Raw genomic sequence first — 21,219 nt, 5'->3', positions numbered from 1 at the left:
AAAGCTGCAGGTTGATGCTTTAATACACGCAGCAGCCCCTCCCTCTGGAAGGCAGAGGCCCCCCGATTCCTATGGGGGCTCTTGTTACGCACCCCCACCCTCACCCCCACCTCTACGGGTCCTCCACAGCGGGACCCCTCTGCCACAAGCACAGCCATCTTCTCTTTAGCCCCAGCAGGCTGGCACTTCCCGTTCACAATGTCTGTCCTCACAACTCTGAAGGGAACAGAGGCCACGCCGAGCCCAGTTCCGCAGCCCGCGTTCTCTGCACCCGATTCAGCTCCGCACCTGCTTCTTCCCACCTCTGTTCAGCCCCTAAGTACCGGTGATCCCAAGAAGGTCGCAAAATCTGTTCCTGGTAGACTCCTGCAGGAACCACGGGCCAGCTATGACACAGTACCCGTGCTTTAGGGCACGTACATTTAGGGCTTTGAATTTCTAAACGTATCGGAAGTAAACTTGGGAAGTCTACGCCAAAGTAAAGAAGTTACAAACCTCTAGTGCAATGCCCCCAGGACCAGAGGCTAGGCAGAAAACGGCCACTGGCTACTGCTGACCCTCTTCAACCCGTGGCTATGTGGTTCTTAACTTTGGGGGGTCATGGGCCTCTTTGAGGATAGGATGAAGCTATAAACTCGCTCCCCAGAAAAATGCACACACAGTTTCAGAGAGTGTATTTCAGGGATCTCTACACTGGAAAACCCATACCTGCAAGGGTAGGTTTGCAAAAAACCCTCGTCTTGGCGCCGCCAGCAGTAGGCGTGGCTCCCTAAAACCCTGCCTCACCGTCACCCTCCCCAAGTCGGTGCTGCTGCACGACTTACGTAAGAAATCCGAGGCAGACCAGGGAGTGCGGCCAAACAGGGGCCAACTCCTAGCCCGACTCCTGGCTCACCCCACAAGCAAACACAAGCGCTCAGAGAAGCCTCAGCGCCAAATTCTAACGGGAAAGCTAAGGCCCAGGCTCCACCCGATCTCCCAGCCTGCAGGGAGGTGCCTGCACCCCGCCCCTGCAGCACCTGCGGCTGAACCGAGAGGTGCCCAGGCCCTCACTCGCCCACCAGCCCGCCGACCCCCAGCTCCGGGTCACGGCTCCTACTCTTCTCCAGCGTCCTCAGGAGCATGAGCTGGCACTTCTGGTTGTTGCTTAAGAAGCCGGACAGGAACCGGTGCTGGGGCTTCCCTTCGGGCGGTCGCTCCGGGAAGACCCGGCCCGCGACATGTGGCTGCTGCACCGGCTCGCCCGCCGCGGGGCCTGGCTCGCGCTCGTCCGGAGCCCCAGCCATGGCGCCCGCACACCTCGCCGCCGCTCCCTCCAGCTCCGGCGGCCCGCCGTGAGAGGGAAAGCTAACCTCGCTCCCGCTTACCCAACTACCTAAGACCTCCCCCTCCGCAGCGCAGCCCCCAGGCTGGGCTGAGAACGCCGGACATAGGGTCCGCTGAGCCGGTCTAGGGAAACACCGGGCGGGGCGCGGCGAGAGGCGTGAGGCGGTGCTACAGACGGGGGCGGAGCGAGAGGAGCTGAAAGGAGGGCCTCGGGGTGGGGCGGGGCTACAGACGTGAGGCGGGGCTACAGACCGGGGGCGGAGCGAGAAGACGGAAAGGAGGGCATCGGGGTGGGGCGGGGCGAGAGACGTGAGGCGGGGCGGGGCGAGAGGAGTGAGGCGGGGCGAGAGACTTGGGGCGGGGCGGGGCGGGAGACGTGAGGCGGGGCTACAGACGGGGGCGGAGCGAGAAGACGGAAAGGAGGGCCTCGGGGCGGGGCGGGGCGGGGCTACAGACATGAGGCGGGGCGGGGCGAGAGGTGTGGGGAGGGGTGAGAGACTTGGGGCGGGCGGGGCGGGAGACTTGAGGCGGGGCTACAGACGGGGGCGGAGCGAGAAGACGGAAAGGAGGGCCTCGGGGCGGGGCGGGACGAGAGACGTGGGGCGGGGCGAGAGATGTGGGGAAGGGTGAGAGGCGTGAGTCGGGGCGGGGTGAGAGGCGTGGGGAGGGAGGGGCGGGAGACTTGAGGCGGGGCTACAGACGGGGGCGGAGCGAAGGAGTCTCGGGGCGGGGCAGGGCGAGAGACGTGGGGTGGGGCGGGGCGAAAGACGTGGGGCGGGGTGAGAGACGCGGGACCGGCGGGAGCCGCGGGGCTGGGCAGGAGTAGGCGAAAGATGCGGAAGCAGAGGGGTCCCCGGGACCCAGGCGGGGACTCCCAGCTGCCGCTGGGGCGGCCGAGAGCCCTCCCAGGCCGCATCCGGGCTGCCGTGGTCTTTGGCACCGGCCCTCGGCGTGGGTGACCGTTCCTGTCCACGGCGGCTTGCTGAGCTGTTAAGGCTGCCCCATCTCCTCGCGGACTCGCCTTCCTCACGTCCTGGCCCGTACAGACCACTCAGGCGCCTGTCTGGCTGAAGGGGATCCTCCTAAAACACTCCCTGCCCACCTCTCTCCCCTGCTGGCCCTCTGATCCCCTCTACCTGAGGATGCCCCAGAACGGAAAGTGCTTTTCAGAAAGGCTTGAAAACTACGTTTATAACAAATGAGCACAGCAAAACCCTCAAACTGGTTTTTGCCCGCCCTTTTTTTTTATTATTTGTTTATTTGGAAGGCAGAGTTAGAAGTCTGCTGGTTCGCTCCCCAGATGGCTACAACGGCTGGGGCCAGGCCAGGCCAGGGCCTCTAGGGGTCTCCCACATGACCATCTTCCACTGCTTTCCCAGGCCCATTGTCAGGGAGTTGCCCACCCTACTCTTGTTCCACCACCAGATAATTCTGGTAGCAAAGCATACCCTGTGGCCGGCGCCGCGGCTCACTTGACTAATCCACCCGGGTTCTAGTCCCGGTTGCTCCTCTTCCAGTCCAGCTCTCTGCTGTGGCCCGGGAAGGCAGTGGACGATGGCCCAAGTGCTTGGGCCCTGCACCCGCATGGAAGACCGGGAGGAAGTACCCGGCTCCTGGCTTCGGAGCGGCGCAGCGCCGGCCGTGGCAGCCATTAGGGGAGTGAACCAACGGATGGAGGACCTCTGTGTGTGTGTGTGTGTCTCTCTCTCACCGTCTAACTCTGCCTGTCAAAATTAAAAAAAAAAAAAAAAAAAAAAAAAAAAAAAAGCATACCCTGTGTACTTCTCCAAGTCTTAACCTACTATTATTTCCATCTTTAAATTCCTTTCCTTAGTCCCCTGGATTGAGATCCAGGTCAAATCCACCCACTCCACGGGCATTCCCAGATACCTTAGTCGAAATTAGTGTCTCCTGATTCCCCATGTAGTAAATATCTGGAACCTCATTGCTTTCACCGCAGCCTGCCAGTTTTTAGCTAATCTGTGCATTTCTCTTTCCCCACTAAATTATTCTGCTCAGCCTACACGTTTATTTGGCACCTGGCAGGGTGCTGGAGAAGAAGTAAAGATGCAGGAGAGAATCGCTGGCGCTGCAAACAGCACGTGTCTTAGGTAGAAAACATCTCATGATTTAGATACAGAGAGTCTTGAGGATTGTGAACAATGCCTTATGTGTCACTCATGCTCAGTAAATCTGGATGGGGAGCAGGCGTTGTGCCTCAGTGGGTTAATCCTCGGCTTGCAATGCCGACATCCAATATTGGAACACCAGTTTCAGTTCCCCACTTTCAATTTAGCTTCCTGCTAATGCACCTGGGAAGGCAGCAGAAGATGGCCAAGTTCTAGAGCCCCTGCCACCCGTGTGGGAGACCAGACAGGTCCTGGCTCCTGGCTTTGGTCTGGCTCAGACCTGGCTGTTGGGACCATTTGAGGAATGAACCAGTGAATGTAAGATCTCTCTCTCCTCTGTCATTTAGCCTTTCAAATAAGTAATTTCTTTAAGAATCTAGATAGGATGGGGTGCTGAGTTTATTCATTCAGTTGAAATATAAAAACATAATACCTACTGTATATATAGTCTGCTAAAGCTGTGACCCCAAAAAAAAAAAAAGTAGCTACTTTTACTGAGTTCACCTTGGATACTTTATTTCTAATTCTCACTGCAACCCTGAAAAGTAAATATTATCCCCAATTAGCAAATAAGGAAAGTGGACTCAGCAAAATTAAACACTTACCTAGGATTATGCAACTAGTTTTCAATCTGATTAAAGAGCTAAAATATACACATATTATAAACAATTACAGTTTAGTAGGATTACTATGAAACACTGAAAGAAGACTGTTTAAATAGAGAAGATGGGGCCTGAAACAGACTATAATCTAGAAACCACTAGATATACTACTTGAAATATCATTCAGCGACCTGAATAAGCAAAAAAATTTAAAAAGTGTAAATTAAGAGCTGCAGTATTTCCCTACCAAATTAGCAAATACCTTTTCAATTCTGACCAAAAACAGAGAAAAAATTAAATCAAAATATCAGTGGTTGTCTAGGTATTGGAAATTTTTTTTTTTTTGACAGGCAGAGTGGACAGTTAGAGAGAGAGACAGGGAAAAAGGTCTTCCTTCCGTTGGTTCACCCCCCAAATGGCCGCTACAGCTGGCCCACTGCACTGATCCAAAGCCAGGAGCCAGGTGCTTCTCCTAGTCTCCCATTGCAGGTGCAGGGCCCAAGCACTTGGGCCATCCTCCACTGCACTCCTGGGCCACAGCAGAGAGCTGGCCTGGAAGAGGAGCAACCGGGACAGAATCCGGCGCCCCAACCGGGACTAAAACCCTGGGTGTTGGTGCCGCAGGCGGAGGATTAGCCTAGTGAGCCACAGCGCCAGCCGGAATGTTTTTATTATATTCTCCTGTAATCTAGTGTTCCACAATAAACAAGTATTACCTTTATAATTAGAAAGACACACAAGTGGTACAGCAAGTTAAGCCACTGTGTGGTTGGGATGCATCTCAGTGTATTTGGCTCAGGTCCTGGCTCCTCTGCCTCCAATCCAGCTCCCTTGCCAGTGCACCTGAGAGGCAGTAGATGATAGTCTATGGCTCCTTGCCACCCATATGGGAGACCTGACTGGAGTTCCTGGCTCCTGGCTTGAGGCTATCACAGTTATTGAAAGTATTGGGGTAGGGAAGGCGGTGCTGTGATGTAGTGGGTAAAGTTGCCACCTGTGGTGCCAGCATCCTATATGGGCACCACTTTGAGTCCCGGCTGCTCCACTTCTGATCCAGCTCTTGCTATGGCCTGGGAAAGCAGTGAGAGATGGCCCAAGTCCTTAGGCCCCTGTACCTGTGTGGGAGACCGGAAGAAGCTCCTGGCCCCTGGCTTCAGATAGGCCCAGCTTCAGCCATTTGGCAATTTGGGGAATGAACCAGTAGATGGAAGACCTCTCTCTCTGTCTCTGCCTCTGCCTTTCAAGTAAACAAATCTTTAAAAAAAGAAAGAAAGAAAGTATCTGGGAAGTACCAGAAAATAGAAAATCTCTTGATCTCTATCATTCTACCTTTCAAATAAGGGTCTTTTTTTAAATTAGTGGGGCTTTGGATGTCAGGTGTGTAAGTTGTATCACATACAGTATAAAGACGTAAGAGTAGAAATTAGATGGCACGAGGGGAGAAATAAAGCATAGACACATATAAGTTTAAAAGAGAAAAATAATTCCAAAGGAATGAAAGCATGGGTAGAGATTTAGCTATAAGAACTCTCATTTCCCAGCTGGCACTGTGGTGTAGCAAGTAAAGCCACCACCTGCAGTGCCTGCATCATTAATAAATCTTTAAAACTAACTTATCATTTCTCCATTGCAATTTAAATTCCAACAAGAGGCATAATGGAACGCATACAATGATGTTGAGTGTCTTTTTTTTGTTTTTTGTTTGTTTGTTTGTTTGTTTGTTTTTTATTTAATGAACATAAATTTCCAAAGTACAGCTTTTGGATTACAATAGCTTCCCCCCCATAACTTCCCTCCCACCCACAACACTCCCCTCTCCCACTCCCTCTCCCCTTCCATTCACATCAAGATTAATTTTCAATTATCTTTATATACAGAAGATCAATTTAGCATATATTAAGTAAAGATTTCCAGTTTGCACCCACACAGAAACACAAAGTGTAAAATACTATTTGAGTACTAGTTATAGCATTAATTAAACACCTAAGAGTAATTGTGTATTTTTTTTATTTTCCCTCCCACTCACACTCCTCCCATCTCCTGCTGAGTGTCTTTTTTTAATGTTTACTTATTTATTTCAAAGAGAGACACAAAGAGATCAAGCATCCACTGATTCACTCCTCAAATGCCTGCAACAGCCAGGGCTGGGCCAGATGGAAGTCAGTAACCTGGAACTCATTCTGGGCCTCCCGCATGGGTGGCAGGGACCCAGTACCAAAACCATAACCCTAACTGGAAGTTGAAACGGAAGCAGAGCTGGGACCCAAACCTAGGTACTCCCATATGGTATACAAGCCTCCCAAGTGATATCTTAACCACTGAGCCAAACACCTACCCTGTGTTATTTTCAAATGAAATATGTTTGATGTGTTCATCAAAACACCACATATAAATGTTATTCCATTTTGAAATTTTATTTACTATCTGCATACAAAGGATCTGGAACAGGGGCCAGTGCTGTGGCATAGCAGGTAAAGCCGCCGCCTGCAGCACCGGCATCCCATATTGGCACTGGTTTGAGTCCTGGCTTCTGCACTTCCGATCCAGCTCTCTGCTATGGCCTGGGAAAGCAGTAAAAGATGGCCCAAGTCCTTGGGCCTCCGCACCCATGTGGGAGACCCAGAAGAAGCTCCTGGCTCCTGGCTTCAGATTGACGCAGCTCTGGCCGTTTCAGCCAACTCGGGAGTGAACCATTGGATAGAAGACCTCTCTCTCTCTCTCTCTCTCTCTCTCTCTCTCAGGCCCCTCTGTAACTCTTTCAAATAAATAAATACATTTAAAAAAAAAAAAAAAAGGATCTAGAACACTGCTCCATCATGGGAAGTGGTTGGGTGAATGGGGTTTGTAGGTTTTATGCGGTTTTATTTTTGCTTGCCTTTATCTTCTAAAGCAAAAATACTGTTTTTTTTTTAAATAGTAAATATGTTTTTTAAAAGATTTATTTATTTATTTGAAAGGCAGAGTTACTGAGAGGCAGAGAGAGAGAGGTCTTCCATCTGCTGGTTCACTCCCCAAATGGTCACAATGGCTGGAGTTGCACTGATCAGAAGCCAGGAGCCAGGAGCCAGGAGCTTCCTCCAGGTCTTCCAAGCAGGTGCAGGGGCTCAAACACTTGGGCTATGTTCAGCTGCTTTCCCAGGCCGTAGCAGAGAGCTGCATTGGAAGTGGAGCAGCTGGGACTTCAGTGGAGCCTATATGGGATGCTGGCATTGCAGGTGGCGGCTTTACCCGCTAGGCCACGGCACCAGCCCCAATAAGGTTTTTCAAGCTGTGTAAATCCATCACAGTGGGCCAGCGTTGTGGCACAGCGGGTCAAGCTGCCACTTGAGACACCAGCATCCCGTATGGGCCCCCATTCAAGCCCCAGCTGCTCTACTTCCCATGCCAGCTCCCTACCAACGCGTCTGGGAAAGCAGCGGAAGATGATCAGAATCCCCTGCACGTGGAAACCCGGATGGAGTTCCTGGCCCAGCCCTGGCCACTGAGTGAACCAGCAGATGGAAACTGTCTCTCCTTCACTCCCTGTAACTGTTCCTATCAAATAAACAATCTTTTTTTAAAAATCCATCAAAACAACAAATGAAGTTACACATAATTTTGTTTACAGCCGTTCCTCTTTTTTACATTTAATACTACATATTTATTTGGCAAGTAAAAATCGTATATATGGTGTACAACATGTTTCGAAATACATATAACTGTGGAATCACTAAACCATTAACATAGGCACTTTCAGGTTTTCAATGACGTCTAAGTAGGGCCAGAAATTCTGCCACAGCACAGCCTTTCCTCCTATTTCCAGTCATTCTGAGTGTTCGGCAGACAACCCGGCCGTCACACTGCCTGTGACGCCCCCGCGGCCAGGACTCGCGGAGCCGCCCACCGCGGAAGGGGCGGAGCCTCCGAACCCGGAAGTGAGCGAATGGCGGCGCGGAGCCTTCTGGGAGGAGTGACGAGGCGGGCTTGGGCTCGCGTCCCGTTCCCAGGACAACCGGAGGCTCGCGGCAGGTATTTGCGGTTTGCAGCGGTTGGCGGGAGAGGCGGAGACGTTGCGAGGTCTTGGAGTTGAGCGAAGCGGTCCTAGCGGAGACTGTCCCACCCCGATGGAGCGCTAGACTCAAAAATCTCGGCCGCACTCTTTTCCTTGGCGTCTTAGGGCGAAATGAAGTGTGGTCCAGGGGCTACTCACTGTCACCTCTCTAGATTTTTGCCTCCTTTTAGAAAATGTAAGTTGAAAATTTCTGAGTTTCTTTGTAACGGATTCCAATGTGAAACTAAGCTTTTTTTTAATTGTGGAATTTTTTTTAAAGAATAAAACTTATTACTCATCCAGCTACCCAGAAGTCACTTAAGATGTTGTATATTCCCTATCTTACTTTTTCCCTGCATCCATTTTTTTAGCCAGTTGATTTGGGGGAAGCCACTTTGTATCCTGTTTTTTCGTGCATAATACCATTCTGATTCTAAAATCTTAGCAACAAAAAAAAGGTACTGAAGTCCATGATATAAATCTGTTTGCAGTGAGTTGCGAAGGCAGAAGTGAAGTGGATACAGCAGACGAAGACAGTTCTTTCAAGAAGTTTGGCTGTAAAGGAAGAGAGAGAAGATGAGTAGCCAAAGGGAGACAGCAAGAACCAGACTTTTTTTTTTTTTTTTTTAAGATTGATTTATTTGAAATTCAGAGTTACACAGAGAGAGAGAGAGAGAGAGAGAGAGGTCTTCCATCTGCTGGTTCTCTCCCTGATTGGCCACAATGGCCGGAGCTGCGCCGATCCGAAGCCAGGAGCCAGGAGCTTCTTCCGGTCTCCCACGTGGGTGCAGGGGCCAAGGACTTGGGCCATCTTCTAATGCTTTCCCAGATCATAGCAGAGAGCTGGATCAGAAGTCGAGCAGCTGGAACTCGAACCAGCACCCATTTGGGATGCTGGCACTGCAGCTGGCGCTGTGGTGTAGCGGGTAAAGCTGGCCCTGCAATCTAATTTTCTGCCCTGGTACCCAATCAGTGGGCTGCTCTGAACTGTTAACAATGATGATGTGGAAGGCTATTTAATGATAAGAAAAGAGTTTATAAAATGCATTGTTTTTTGTTTTTGACAGGCAGAGTGGACAGTGAGAGAGAGAGGGAAAGGTCTTCCTTTGCCGTTGGTTCACCCTCCAATGGCCGCCGCGGCCGGCGCACCGCACTGATCCGAAGGCAGGAGCCAGGTGCTTATCCTGGTCTCCCATGGGGTGCAGGGCCCAAGGACTTGGGCCATCCTCCACTGCACTCCCGGGCCACAGCAGAGAGCTGGCCTGGAAGAGGGGCAACCGGGACAGAATCCGGCGCCCAGACCGACCGGGACTACAAGCCGCTAGGTGGAGGATTAGCCTATTGAGCCGCGGCGCCGGCCAGTAAAATGTATTGTTAAGATAATCGAAAATGAATCTTGATGTGAATGGAAGGGGAGAGGGAGTGGGAAAGGGGAGGGTGGTGGGTGGGAGGGACGGTATGGGGGGGAAAGCCATTGTAACCCATGAGTCGTACTTTGGAAATTTATACTCATTAAATAAAAGATAAAAAAAAAAAAAAAAGAAAAAAAAAAGAAAGAATGAATTGTAAAAGCAGCGTGTGGAGTGGTTCTTACTACACAGTAGTTTTTTAGCTATCCTACTAAAAGCATCTATAGTCTTCATAATATATAAGTTGTAAGAACAAACAAAATGTTGTTATTTTAAAGATGTGGATAAGCTTACAAGTGGGGTAGGAAGTTAGAGAAGTGCTCCCCTGGTGGCCTTGAAGTAGACTATGGGCTCTCTATGAAGCAGGAATTTAAAAAAAAAAGATTGCAGTACTGTTTTTAATGTACTTTGTAGATGTGGACTACTTATTGATCCCACTCTGTAACAAAATATTGTATATACTCAGAGAAAGATACATGCTGAAGCAGGAGAAGATGATTGGATAAGACCGAGGCAAAATGTAGTTGGAAAACAAAATAAAGCCAGGAGTAGTTAACACTCTCAAAGCAGTCATACCAAACAGGACTGTGTGATGGCTAGAGGGACGCTGCCAATTGGGCTTTGTGGTTTCTAGCAAATAAACAGCAGAAGGCACAAGTGTCACAGGTGCGTGGGTTTTGTTTCTTTTTAAGTTGCTTAAAAGAAGCATAGTTTTGTTATAAAAGCCTGTGAAATTGTTTGCCCAAGATCCTTATAAGGGAAGAATATGATGCTCTGCTGTTACCATTGTGTTTATTCTGTTTTTATAGAAATTAGAGACATCTCAGAGATTTTGCCCTTTTATTCATTAACTCAGTAATTACAAACTCTTAAGTACTGTGAGAATTATAAACACATGTAAGACACCGTCACTGCCCTCATCTGTTATATAACAGCAATAATAATATAGCACACTTACACTATATGATAAATACAGTAAGATAGAAATTAGGATGATAACTACTAGATAACCAATATGAATAACTATAAATCAAAATAGTATCTGGCAGTATACAGAAGTACTTTGAATTAATGAGGTACTAGTTATGGCTGCCATTTTTTGTGTGTACTTTGCCTGCACTATACTAAACTCTTTAATCCATTAGTTCATTATAATTCTCAAAGCAGCCGTTTATAAATTGAGATACTACCCCCCTTTTCCAGATGAGAAAACTGAGGCTTGCAGATTAAATTGTCCAAGGTTACATAGTAGGTGAGGGATGGAGCCAGGAGTCAAGCAGAGTCTGTGCCATGCGAACCACCTTCCTAAGTACTTTATGGAAGAGATAGCATCCAAGTAGTTAAAGGATGAAAGCAGTTGTTGGGCTTTTTTTAAGATTTATTTGAAAACCAGAGTTACAGACAGAGAGAGAAAGAAACAACGAGATCTTCCATCCGTTGGTTCATTCCCTAAGTGGATGCAACAGCTGGGGCTAGAGCAGACGGAAGGTAGTAGCCAGGAGCTTCTTCCAGGTCCCCCATGTGGATGCAGGGACCCGAGCACGTGGGCCTCCCTCCGCTGTTTCCCAGGCACAGCAGCAGGGAACTGGCTCAGACGCAGAGCAGCTAGGACTCCAACAGGTCCCAGTGTGGGATGCCCGCGCGGCAGGAGGTGGCTTAGCCCGCTCTGCCACATGCCGGCAATGAGAGTTTTATAGGCAGAGATTGGGGAAGATACTCCAGGTGGAGAGAACAGCACAAAATGGATTCCAAAAGGCTGGGAAGGCGTGGGGATGCACGCGCCAGGAGTCCCAGGAGTGTCAGAAGCATGCAGTTGAGCACTGGTGAAGAAGCCTGCAGAGACTGAGCACACTTTTTTAAGGACTTTACAACATTGCCAGGCTAAAAAAGTTTGGTTTTTTATACAAGAATCATTGGCTTAGCTGGCTCGTTTTTGTTTTGAGGGCAGAGAGAGCTCTGCAGCCAGGGCTGAGCCAGGGTCCAAGAAGAACAGGGAGACGATGTTTTTCAAATGTGTGTATGTATATGTATGTATATATAGATATGTGTATATGTGTCGCTCCCCCTCTTCGTGGAGGAACGACACAGGACCCTGCGCTGTTCTTTCGTCTGCTCGGCCCTCCCCGGGTTTGCTGCTGGTTCTTCCCGGGTTGGCTACTGTCCCTTCCACCTCCGTGGAAGGGCAGTTCCCCCTGGCCACATTCCCCACTTCCGCAGGGGAGCGGCACACCACCGGCCAGCTCTCTCGGGGGCTGCACAGGTGTTCCTTCAGCTAGATGTTCCCCTTAGATGTTCCTGGTGCATGCCGTCTCTCTCCTCCTTTATAGTCCTCCTCTGCCAATCCCAACTCGGCTGCCCACACGCCGAGTACGCTGCTCTCCTCCAATCAGGAGCAAGTCCTACAGTTTATTGGTTGAACTGGAGGCAGCTGTGCGGAAGCTGTTTTCTTCTCTCCCAGCGCCATATTGTGGGAGAGCAGGTGCATAGAATAAGTCCCAATTCCAGTAACTCAGTCTAAGTCCGGGTTGCTCCCCACATATATGTGTATATGTGTAGATATGTGTATGTATGTATAGATGTGCACGTACGTGTGTATGCATAGATATCTGTGTATCTGTGTATATGTATATATAGATTGTGTAAGTATGTATGTATGTATATATAGATGTTCATTGAAAGGCAGAGTTGCAAAGACAGAAGGATAGACGGAGAGATCTTCCATCCATGGGTTCACTCCTCAGATTGTCACAATGGCCAGCTCTAGGCCAGGCAGAAGCCAGGAGCCTGGAACTCTGTCTGGGTCATCTCAAGAAGGCAGTAGAAGACTCCCTCTTGGTGGCAAGGACACAGTAACTTGAGCCATCACCTGCTGCCTCCAAGTGTCTGTCATGGCAGGAAGCTGGAGTCCGGAGCCAGAGCCAGGAATCAAAACCAAGCACTCCAATGTGGGGTGCCAGTCTCTTCACCACTAGCCTAAACACCTGCCCCTAAATTGTTCTCTCTCTTTTTTTTCTAAGATTTAAAAGTCAGTTATTTGAAAGTCAGAGTTACACAGAGATAGGAGAGGTAGAGAGACAGAGAGAGAGAGGTCCTCCATCCAGTGGTTCACTCCCCGATTGGCCGCAACCACCGGAGCTGCGCCGATCCAAAGCCAGGAGCCAGGAGCTTCTTCTGGGTCTCCCACGTGAGTGCAGAGGCCCAAGGACTTGGGCCATCTTCTACTGCTTTCCCAGGCCATAGCAGAGAGCTGGATCACAAGTGGAGCAGCCGGGACTCAAACCGACGCCCATGTGGGATGCCCGCACTGCAGGTGGCAGCTTTTACCCACTATGCCACAGTGCCAGCCCCTAAATTGTTCTTAAAGAATCATAAATCGGGTCCAGCACTGCATTGCAGAAGGTTAATCCTCCACCTGCAGTGCCGGCATCCTATATGGAGGGCGCTGGTTTGTATCCTGGCTGCTCCTTTTCCAATCCAGCTCTCAGAAGAAGCTCCTGGCTTCAGATTGGCGCAGCTCCGGCCATTGCAGCCATTTGAGGAATGAACCAGAGGAAGAAAGACCTTTCTCTCTGTCCCTCCCTCTCACAGTCTGTAATTCTACCTCTCAAATAAATAAATAAAATCTTTTTTTAAAAAATCATAATCTAAAACCTCAAAAAAAGTGACCTCTCTCACTTTCCCTCCTCCCCTTCTCTCTCTCTAGAAACTCTGCCTTTCAAATAAATAAATAATTTTTTTTAAAAAATGACTTCATTAAAGATACAGTTCATGTAATAAAGGTCTCAGCCTCAGGGCATGGTATGCCTGATAAAGCTGAGTTTAAGCACAGAGATCACAAACCTGAAAATCCTGGGAGAGAGTTCCGGGTGGGAGATTTGGACTAGATTGAGGACTTACTCTGCCAGGGGAAGGGAGAAGTCTAACAACATATAATGGAATCCTGTTACACACTAGCTGTATGAAACTGATCAGGTAGCATAATTTCCTGGCCCTTAATTTCCTCATCATTTCAAGGGTGGACAGAGAAGGAGGAAGGAGACATGATCTAACAGATCTTCCACTGTCTCTCCCATGACTAACACTGTGTGGTCACATAGGCCAGAGACTGCAAACTCAGTTGCTTAAATTAAGGACTAAGATGTTTTCATAAATGAAGAAATGGACTGGATGTAAAAAGTGAGAGTGTTAGCCGGCGCCGCGGCTCACTAGGCTAATCCTCCACCTAGCGGCGCCGGCACACCGGGTTCTAGTTCCAGTCAGGGTGCCGGATTCTGTCCCGGTTGCCCCTCTTCCAGGCCAGCTCTCTGCTGTGGCCCGGGAGTGCAGTGGAGGATGGCCCGAGTACTTGGGCCCTGCACCCCATGGGAGACCAGGAGAAGCACCTGGCTCCTGCCATCGGATCAGCGGGGTGCGCCGGCCTCAGCACGCCAGCCGTGGTGGCCATTGGAGGGTGAACCAACGGCAAAAGGAAGACCTTTCTCCCTTTCTCTCTCTCTCTCTCTCTCTCTCTCTCTCTTTCTCTCTCTCCTGCCCCTCCGACACACTACCTTTCAAACAATAAATAATAGATGAATTCAAAAAAATAGGTAGGCCGGCGCCGTGGCTCACTAGGCTAATCCTCCGCCTTGCAGCGCCGGCACACCAGGTTCTAGTCCCGGTCGGGGCGCCGGATTCTGTCCCGGTTGCCCCTCTTCCAGGCCAGCTCTCTGCTGTGGCCCGGGAGTGCAGTGGAGGATGGCCCAAATGCTTGGGCCCTGCACCCCATGGGAGACCAGGAGAAGTACCTGGCTCCTGCCATTGGATCAGCGTGGTGCACTGGCTGCAGCGCGCTGGCCGCGGCGGCCATTGGAGGGTGAACCAACGGCAAAGGAAGATCTTTCTCTCAGTCTCTCTCTCTCACTATCCACTCTGCCTGTCCAAAAAAAATATATATGTAAGGACAATGAGCTAAATTTAGATTTTTACCTTATCATCCCAGAACAAGTTCCAAATGGATTTATGACTTTAATGTAAAAACTAAAGCCAAATCTCAATATATATTTTGTTTAGCATAGAATTGGTATAATTTTTAACATAAATATCTTTAACACAGCTTTTAATTCCAGAAATTTATCCTATAGAAACAAAATATAGGGGCCAGGGCTGGCTCTGTGGCACAGCAGGTTAAAGCCCTGGCCTGATGCATCGGCATCCCATATGGGCACCAATTCTGGTCCCAACTGCTCCACTTCCAATCCAGCTCTCTGCTATGGCCTGAGAAAACAGTGGAAGATGGCCCAAGTCCTTGGGCCCCTGCACCCACGTGGGAGACCTGGAGGAAGCTCCTGGCTCCTGGCTTCGGATCGGTGCAGCTCTGGCCATTGTGGCCATCTGGGGAGTGAACCAGCAGACAGAAGAGCTCTCTCTCTCTCTCCCTCTCTCTCTCTCTCTCTCTCTCTCTCTCTCTCTGTCTCCACCTCTCGCTGTGACTCTGTCTTTCAAATAAATAAAATAAACCTTTAAAAAACTATATAGGGGCCAGCATTGTGACACAGCAGGTTAAGATACTGCCTGCAATTCCAGCATCCCATTTGAGCACTAGTCAAGCCCCAGGTGCTCCAGTTCCAATCCAGCTCCCTGCTAATGCGCCTGGGAAGGCAGCAGAGGATGGGCCGCACAAGGGACACCCAGATGGCTCCTAGCTTTAGCCTGGCTCAGCATTGGCCATTGCAGGCATTTCGGGAGTGAACCAGCAGATGGAAGATCTTTCTCTCTCTCTCTCTCTCTCTCTCTCTCTCTCTCTCTTTCTCTCTCTGTGTCTGTCTCTCCCTCTTTCTCTGTAACTCCATCTTTCAAATACTCTTTTTTTTTTAAAAAGAAAAATACATTGTCGCTCCCCCTCTTCGTGGAGGAACGACACAGGACCCTGCGCTGTTCTTTCGTCTGCTCGGCCCCCCCCGAGTTTGCTGCTGGTTCTTCCCGGGTTGGCTACTATCCCTTCCACCTCCGTGGAAGGGCAGTTCCCCCTGGCCACATTCCCCACTTCCGCAGGGGAGCAGCACACCGCCGGCCGGCTCTTCTCGGGGGCTGCACAGGTGTTCCTTCAGCTAGATGTTCCCCTTAGATGTTCCTGGTGCATGCCGTCTCTCTCCTCCTTTATAGTCCTCCTCCGCCAATCCTAACTCGGCTGCCCACACGCCAAGTACGCTGCTCTCCTCCAATCAGGAGCAAGTCCTACAGTTTATTAGCTGAACTGGAGGCAGCTGTGCGGAAGCTGTTTACTTCTCTCCCAGCGCCATATTGTGGGAGAGCAGATGCATAGAATAAGTCTTAATTCCAGTAACTCAGTCCAGTCCGGGCTGCTCCCCACAGATCCCCCTTTCTTTTTATTTTTTGGTGTTGATACGCGCCTGTCTTCGGTGTCCCGCGGCACACACTCTGCTCTACTTGCTAGAGTTGCCACAGGTTCTTACAAGTCCTATCAATCAGGCAAACCGAATCCGGGTCCTCTCTTCGCCATGTTGTGAGGAGGTTTTTTAGGCACTGATGCGTGCCTGTGTTCGGTGACCTGCGGCTCACACTCTGGTCGAGCCGCTTGCTGGTGCTTACCGCCTTAATCAGGCAGACCGAATCCAAGCCTCCTAATTGCTGTATTGTGGGGAGGCCTTACTGATGTTAATTCGTGCCTGTCTTCGGTGACCTGCGGCGCATAAGCTGCTAGCCGCCCGCAGGTGCTCATCGCCTCACTTAATCAGGCAGACCGTATCCAAGCTTTCTCATTGCCATGTTGAGGGGAGGCCTTTCTATTTCTCTATTTCTCTATCTCCGGGCATTCCTATTTCTCCCATTTTACTTCTATCTTCCAGCATTCCTATTTCTCTCATTTTACTTCTAAACTTCTGTTTCTCTTATCCCTGCGGCTTCCCGGCGCCTCGCCCTGCCGGCAGGCTCCACCCCGAGGCTACTTCTCGGCGCCTCGCCGGCTCTGAGCCGCTTCAGCCCGCGCCTCTCTCATCTGCGCGGCTCGGCTTTGCGCGCACACTCCGCGGTTACTCACTAGCCCTTTCGCGTCTGAACCACGGCCTCGCGCCAGCCCCGCGTTCCCTATCTATTCACGCCCCGTGCTCTCTCTGCACGCGGCGGCTTCCGCGAGTCACACAGCGTAGCTTGCGTCTCCGCCACTAGCATTCAATCCAAGTTCCCCGGGCTAGCCTGGCGAATTCAACCCAGCATACATCTCCGCCCCACGGTTTGGCTTCCCGTCCTTTGCTCCCCGGGCTAATCAGACGGATCCCAATCTGGCTTACGTTTCAGCTTATGGTTTCAACTTTCGCCCCCTATTCCCGGGCTAGCTTGAGAATTCCAAAGTGGCTTTCGTTTCCGCCTCGGCCTGCCCCCCGCGGCTTCAATTTCCCTAACACTTTTCTCTACCCGGTATGTTTCCCTAAGTTTTCTTCCAACAATATTCCTCCCTCATTTCTCCTGGCCTCTCCCCACAGTCCGCATCTGAGTCTGTTTGTTCTAGCTTTCACTTTTGCCTTCGACCTTAGAGATTTCTCCCAGCTTCCCCCCGTAGTCCGTATCCGAATCTATGCCTAGGCTTTCAATAGCTTCTTCCGGCACCCTTTTCGTCCGGCTTTTCCCTAGGCTGTTTGCTAGTCTCTCTCTCCGATATTTTCCCACTTCTTCCCGTTTCTTCCCTCCTAGGCTTCCTATCCGTCCTAGGTTTCCTATCCGTCCTAGGTTTCCTATCCGAGTCACGGCACCATTATGTCGCTCCCCCTCTTCGTGGAGGAACGACACAGGACCCTGAGCTGTTCTTTCGTCTGCTCGGCCCTCCCCGGGTTTGCTGCTGGTTCTTCCCGGGTTGGCTACTATCCCTTCCACCTCCATGGAAGGGCAGTTCCCCCTGGCCACATTCCCCACTTCCGCAGGGGAGCAGCACACCGCCGGCCGGCTCTTCTCGGGGGCTGCACAGGTGTTCCTTCAGCTAGATGTTCCCCTTAGATGTTCCTGGTGCATGCCGTCTCTCTCCTCCTTTATAGTCCTCCTCCGCCAATCCTAACTCGGCTGCCCACACGCCAAGTACGCTGCTCTCCTCCAATCAGGAGCAAGTCCTACAGTTTATTAGCTGAACTGGAGGCAGCTGTGCGGAAGCTGTTTTCTTCTCTCCCAGCGCCATATTGTGGGAGAGCAGATGCATAGAATAAGTCTTAATTCCAGTAACTCAGTCCAGTCCGGGCTGCTCCCCACAATACATGAATGATGACTAATGTGACTTATGTGGACAATATAACATTGAGATACCAAAAATAACATATATAACAAAAATAGCATATATAACAGTACAACATTGAGATATCAAAAATACACATGTGAAATAATTAAGGTATAGAGTAATGCCATGCATTCTCAAAAAGTGAACAAGAAGGTGAAAATTGGTCCTTTGACAGTCAAAAAATATTTTTAATAAAGCATAGATGAACAATATATACTTGTATGTGGGAGGAGGGGTGATGACTAAGAAAAAACGTTGACAGGGGCATTTGGCCTGTCGATGAAGGCACTATATCAGAGTGCATGGTTCGATCCTTGGCTTTGGTGCCTGACTCCTGCTTCCTTTTTTTTTTTTTATTTTTTTATTTATTTTTTTTTTTTTTGACAGGCAGAGTGGATAGTGAGAAAGGTCTTCCTTTGCTGTTGGTTCACTCCCCAATGGCCGCTGCGGCCGGCGCACCGCGCTGATCCAAAGACAGGAGCCAGGTGCTTCTCCTGGTCTCCAAAGGGGTGCAGGGCCCAAGCACTTGGGCCATCCTCCACTGCACTCCCTGGCCACAGCAGAGAGCTGGACTGGAAGAGGGGCAGCCGGGACAGAATCCGGCGCCCCAACTGGGACTAGAACCCAGGGTGCCTGCGCCGCAGGCAGAGGATTAGTGTATTGAGCTGCAGCGCTGGCGATTCCAGCTTCCTACTGGAGCAGACCATGAGAGGCAGAGATGGTGACTGGAGTGACTGTGTGTGCCAACCAGGAGAGACCTGAACTGAGTTTCAGGCTGCTGGCATCACACCCCTGAACTGTTGCAGGATTTGGGGTTTGAACCGAGGGATAAGAGCATGCTCTCTCCATGTAGCGGTCTATCTTTCTCTCTCTAATAATCAAAATTTTAAATGCCTAAAAAAGGCTCATTAGGGTGACAATATGATAAAAGGGATGAGAAAAACTCATATATGTAATTCAAAAACTTGTAGGTGCTACAAAGAATGAGGTAACCTTTCGTGTACTGATGAAAGAGGATGCCAAGATGCAGTCAGTTTTAAAAAAAAGTTGTAAAATAGTAAGCATAATATGATTCCTTATGTAACGTTAATGCATGTTGGTACAAGCAAAAGTTATTGATGGCATTTTTCTTTGTGGGGGGAGAGGAAGGCTTATTTTGGCTTACAGGAAGTTCACAGCCTAAGATGCGGTGGCCCCGATGGCCGTGGAGGCTGGCAGGGGCGGACCAGAGCACATGGTGAGCGGGGAGGCAGAGTGCCTGGGAAGGTACACACGGCTTACACGGCCAAGCCTCTCCTGAGACTCCTGTCCGAGGGAAAGCCCAGGGACCTAAAGGCCAGCAGGCCGCCTCTCAGACACAGTCGTTAGATCGAGTCTCCACCTTTAATCCATCAACTGTTTAACGTGAGACTTTGGGTTTTACACCTCTGCATGGGTTTGGGGAGCCAAATCCCGCTCATAACATCCTGCCCCTGACTCCCCAAAACTCATATCCTTCTCACATCCAACATATGCTCATTTTATCCCCGAAAGTCCCAAAGTCTTAACTCAGTCCAACATGAGTTCAAAAGTCCAGAGTCTCACCTGAGCCTCAAGGCAAACGCCCTTAGCTGTGAGCCCCTTAACGATCAAAAACAAGTTGCACGTTTCTAAGATAAAACGGTGGGACAAGCACGGGATATACATCTCCAATACAAGCAGAGGAGGCAAAGAAACAGAATCCGTTGGGCCAAAGCAAGAGCAGAAACGAGCAGGGCAAACGTTACGTCCTCAAGCTCCGTGTCCGGCATCCTGGGCACAGTGTGTTAGGGCGGGGCTGCCAGCGGCTTCACCAGCCCCACCCCTACAGCCAAGCTGGCGGCAGCCCAGGCTCCCGTTCTCACCAGCTCACCTCTGCAGCTGCCTTGGTGGGGACTCCAGCCCCCCATTTCCACTTGGTGTTGTCCTAGTGGGAGTCCTCTGCCTGGGCCCCAGTGTGTTGGAAGCATCCATTGAAATCGAGGTGGAGCCTCCATGCCGGCAAGACCCTTTCGGTCTCCGCCCCTGTCGCTGCCCACGGATTTCGGCACCTTTCCCAGGTCTCCTTGGCTCTCTGCTTGCAGCCGTCCTCCGTGGGTGTCTCAAGCAGCTGTCGCCTCCACTCTTCTGGGGTCTCCTCTGCGGCTGCACTCGCACGGCTTCACTGCGCCTCGCTCCAGGCGCCGCTCCGCCTGGCTTCCCAGGCTCTCCTCTGACAGCTCCGCGGAGACCGCCGTGACTTCATAACCCTTGGCTTCTACACACCTGTCAAACCAGCGTCACACCAGACGACAGCAGGAGCCACACCTGGGCCCACTTGAACCCCGGCTGCAGTAGTCGCGAGCCACTGCCCACAAGCCAGAGTCAGGAGCAGAAGGACTGTGCCCTGGAAGACCTTGCAAACCCCTTCAGGTCTTTCTCCCATCCTCTCGCCCGTGAACCCACGACTCTCATACTAGTCTCCAACAAGTGGTTTTGCCACCTCACTTCCGGTTCCCAAACAAGCTTTCTCTTCCTTCCTTCCCTGGCCAGGCTGCAAACGTTCCAGATCTCCTCTGCTCTCATGATAAAATTAACGGCAGCCAATAACGTTGATGCTGCAGCCTGCACATTTTGCCGCTTTGGATCTCCTGACTCCATCTTTAAGTTCCGCCTCCCACCGAGTCTCCGGACATGGACAGAAAACGCACGGTCCTTCTCCACCAGGCCAGTTCCCAGCAGAATCCTCCTTTCAGTCTGAACACTCAGCGTCGTGGCCTGGACCCGCTCCATTTCTACCAGCATTCCCGTCTCCCAGGCCCTCATCCGAGGCTCCGTAACACTCTGCTAACAGCAGCGAGCCTTTGCCTATGCTGCACCTCCAAACTCCCCCAGCCTCTTCCCATTAACCTGGGCCACAGACTCCTCCACGCCTTCGGGTAGAGCTAATAGGACAGGTCTCACTCCCAGTCCCCATTTTCTGTAGTAGTCAGCTGATCGTTACTTTAATTATAATGCCTGCAGGGAGCCTTGTGGGAAGAAAAGGCTTATTTCAGCTTGGAGGTTCACAGTTCAGTGTCGGGTGGCCCCGTTAGACTGCAGAGGGACAGTCACATCATGAGCCAGAAAGCAGAGCTTGAAGGCACCTTTCTTCAGGGTTTCAATGGCAAGTTCAGGGCTGTCATTGTTGGGTTAATCTGCTGCCTGTGGTGCTGGCATCCCATATGGGCGCCCTTTCAAGTCCCAGCTGCTCCATTTTTGATCCAGCTCGCTGCTAACATGCCTGAGAAAGCAAAGGAAAAGTGGGCCCCTGCACCCACATTGGAGACCCAGATGAAGCTCCTGGCTCCTGGTTTTGGACTGGCCCAGCACTAGTCGTTGTGGCCATTTGGGGAATGAACCTGCAGATGGAAGATCTCTCTCTCTCTCTCTCTCTCTCTCTCTCTGTCTTCTCTCTCTCTCTTTCTCT

The 21,219-nt window shown here is 50.7% G+C and overlaps 1 protein-coding gene across 8 annotated transcripts in view; it reads right to left on the bottom strand.

Annotated features, from left to right (window-relative positions):
- ATP23 (ATP23 metallopeptidase and ATP synthase assembly factor homolog) overlaps positions 1-20,985 on the bottom strand; it is a 36,245-nt gene extending 15,260 nt beyond the window's left edge. For 2 of the 8 annotated variants that reach the window (XM_070052526.1, XM_070052527.1), the window contains exons 1-2: positions 1,100-1,507; positions 289-366 (exon numbers count right to left, since the gene is read on the bottom strand). In XM_070052526.1, the coding sequence (XP_069908627.1) occupies positions 289-366; positions 1,100-1,286 (265 nt within the window). In that variant the 5' untranslated portion in view covers positions 1,287-1,507. Of the gene's footprint in view, positions 1-288; positions 367-495; positions 709-1,099; positions 1,509-19,644 lie in introns of those variants that run through there. The other 6 variants (XM_070052531.1, XM_070052529.1, XM_070052533.1 and 3 more) reach the window with 6 other exon arrangements.
- Between the last annotated feature and the right edge of the window lie 234 nt (positions 20,986-21,219).

The sequence above is a fragment of the Oryctolagus cuniculus genome, chromosome 11, assembly GCF_964237555.1.
Source record: "Oryctolagus cuniculus chromosome 11, mOryCun1.1, whole genome shotgun sequence".
In the NCBI taxonomy this organism is placed as follows: domain Eukaryota; kingdom Metazoa; phylum Chordata; class Mammalia; order Lagomorpha; family Leporidae; genus Oryctolagus; species Oryctolagus cuniculus.
This window is presented reverse-complemented; position numbering and strand designations above follow the sequence as displayed.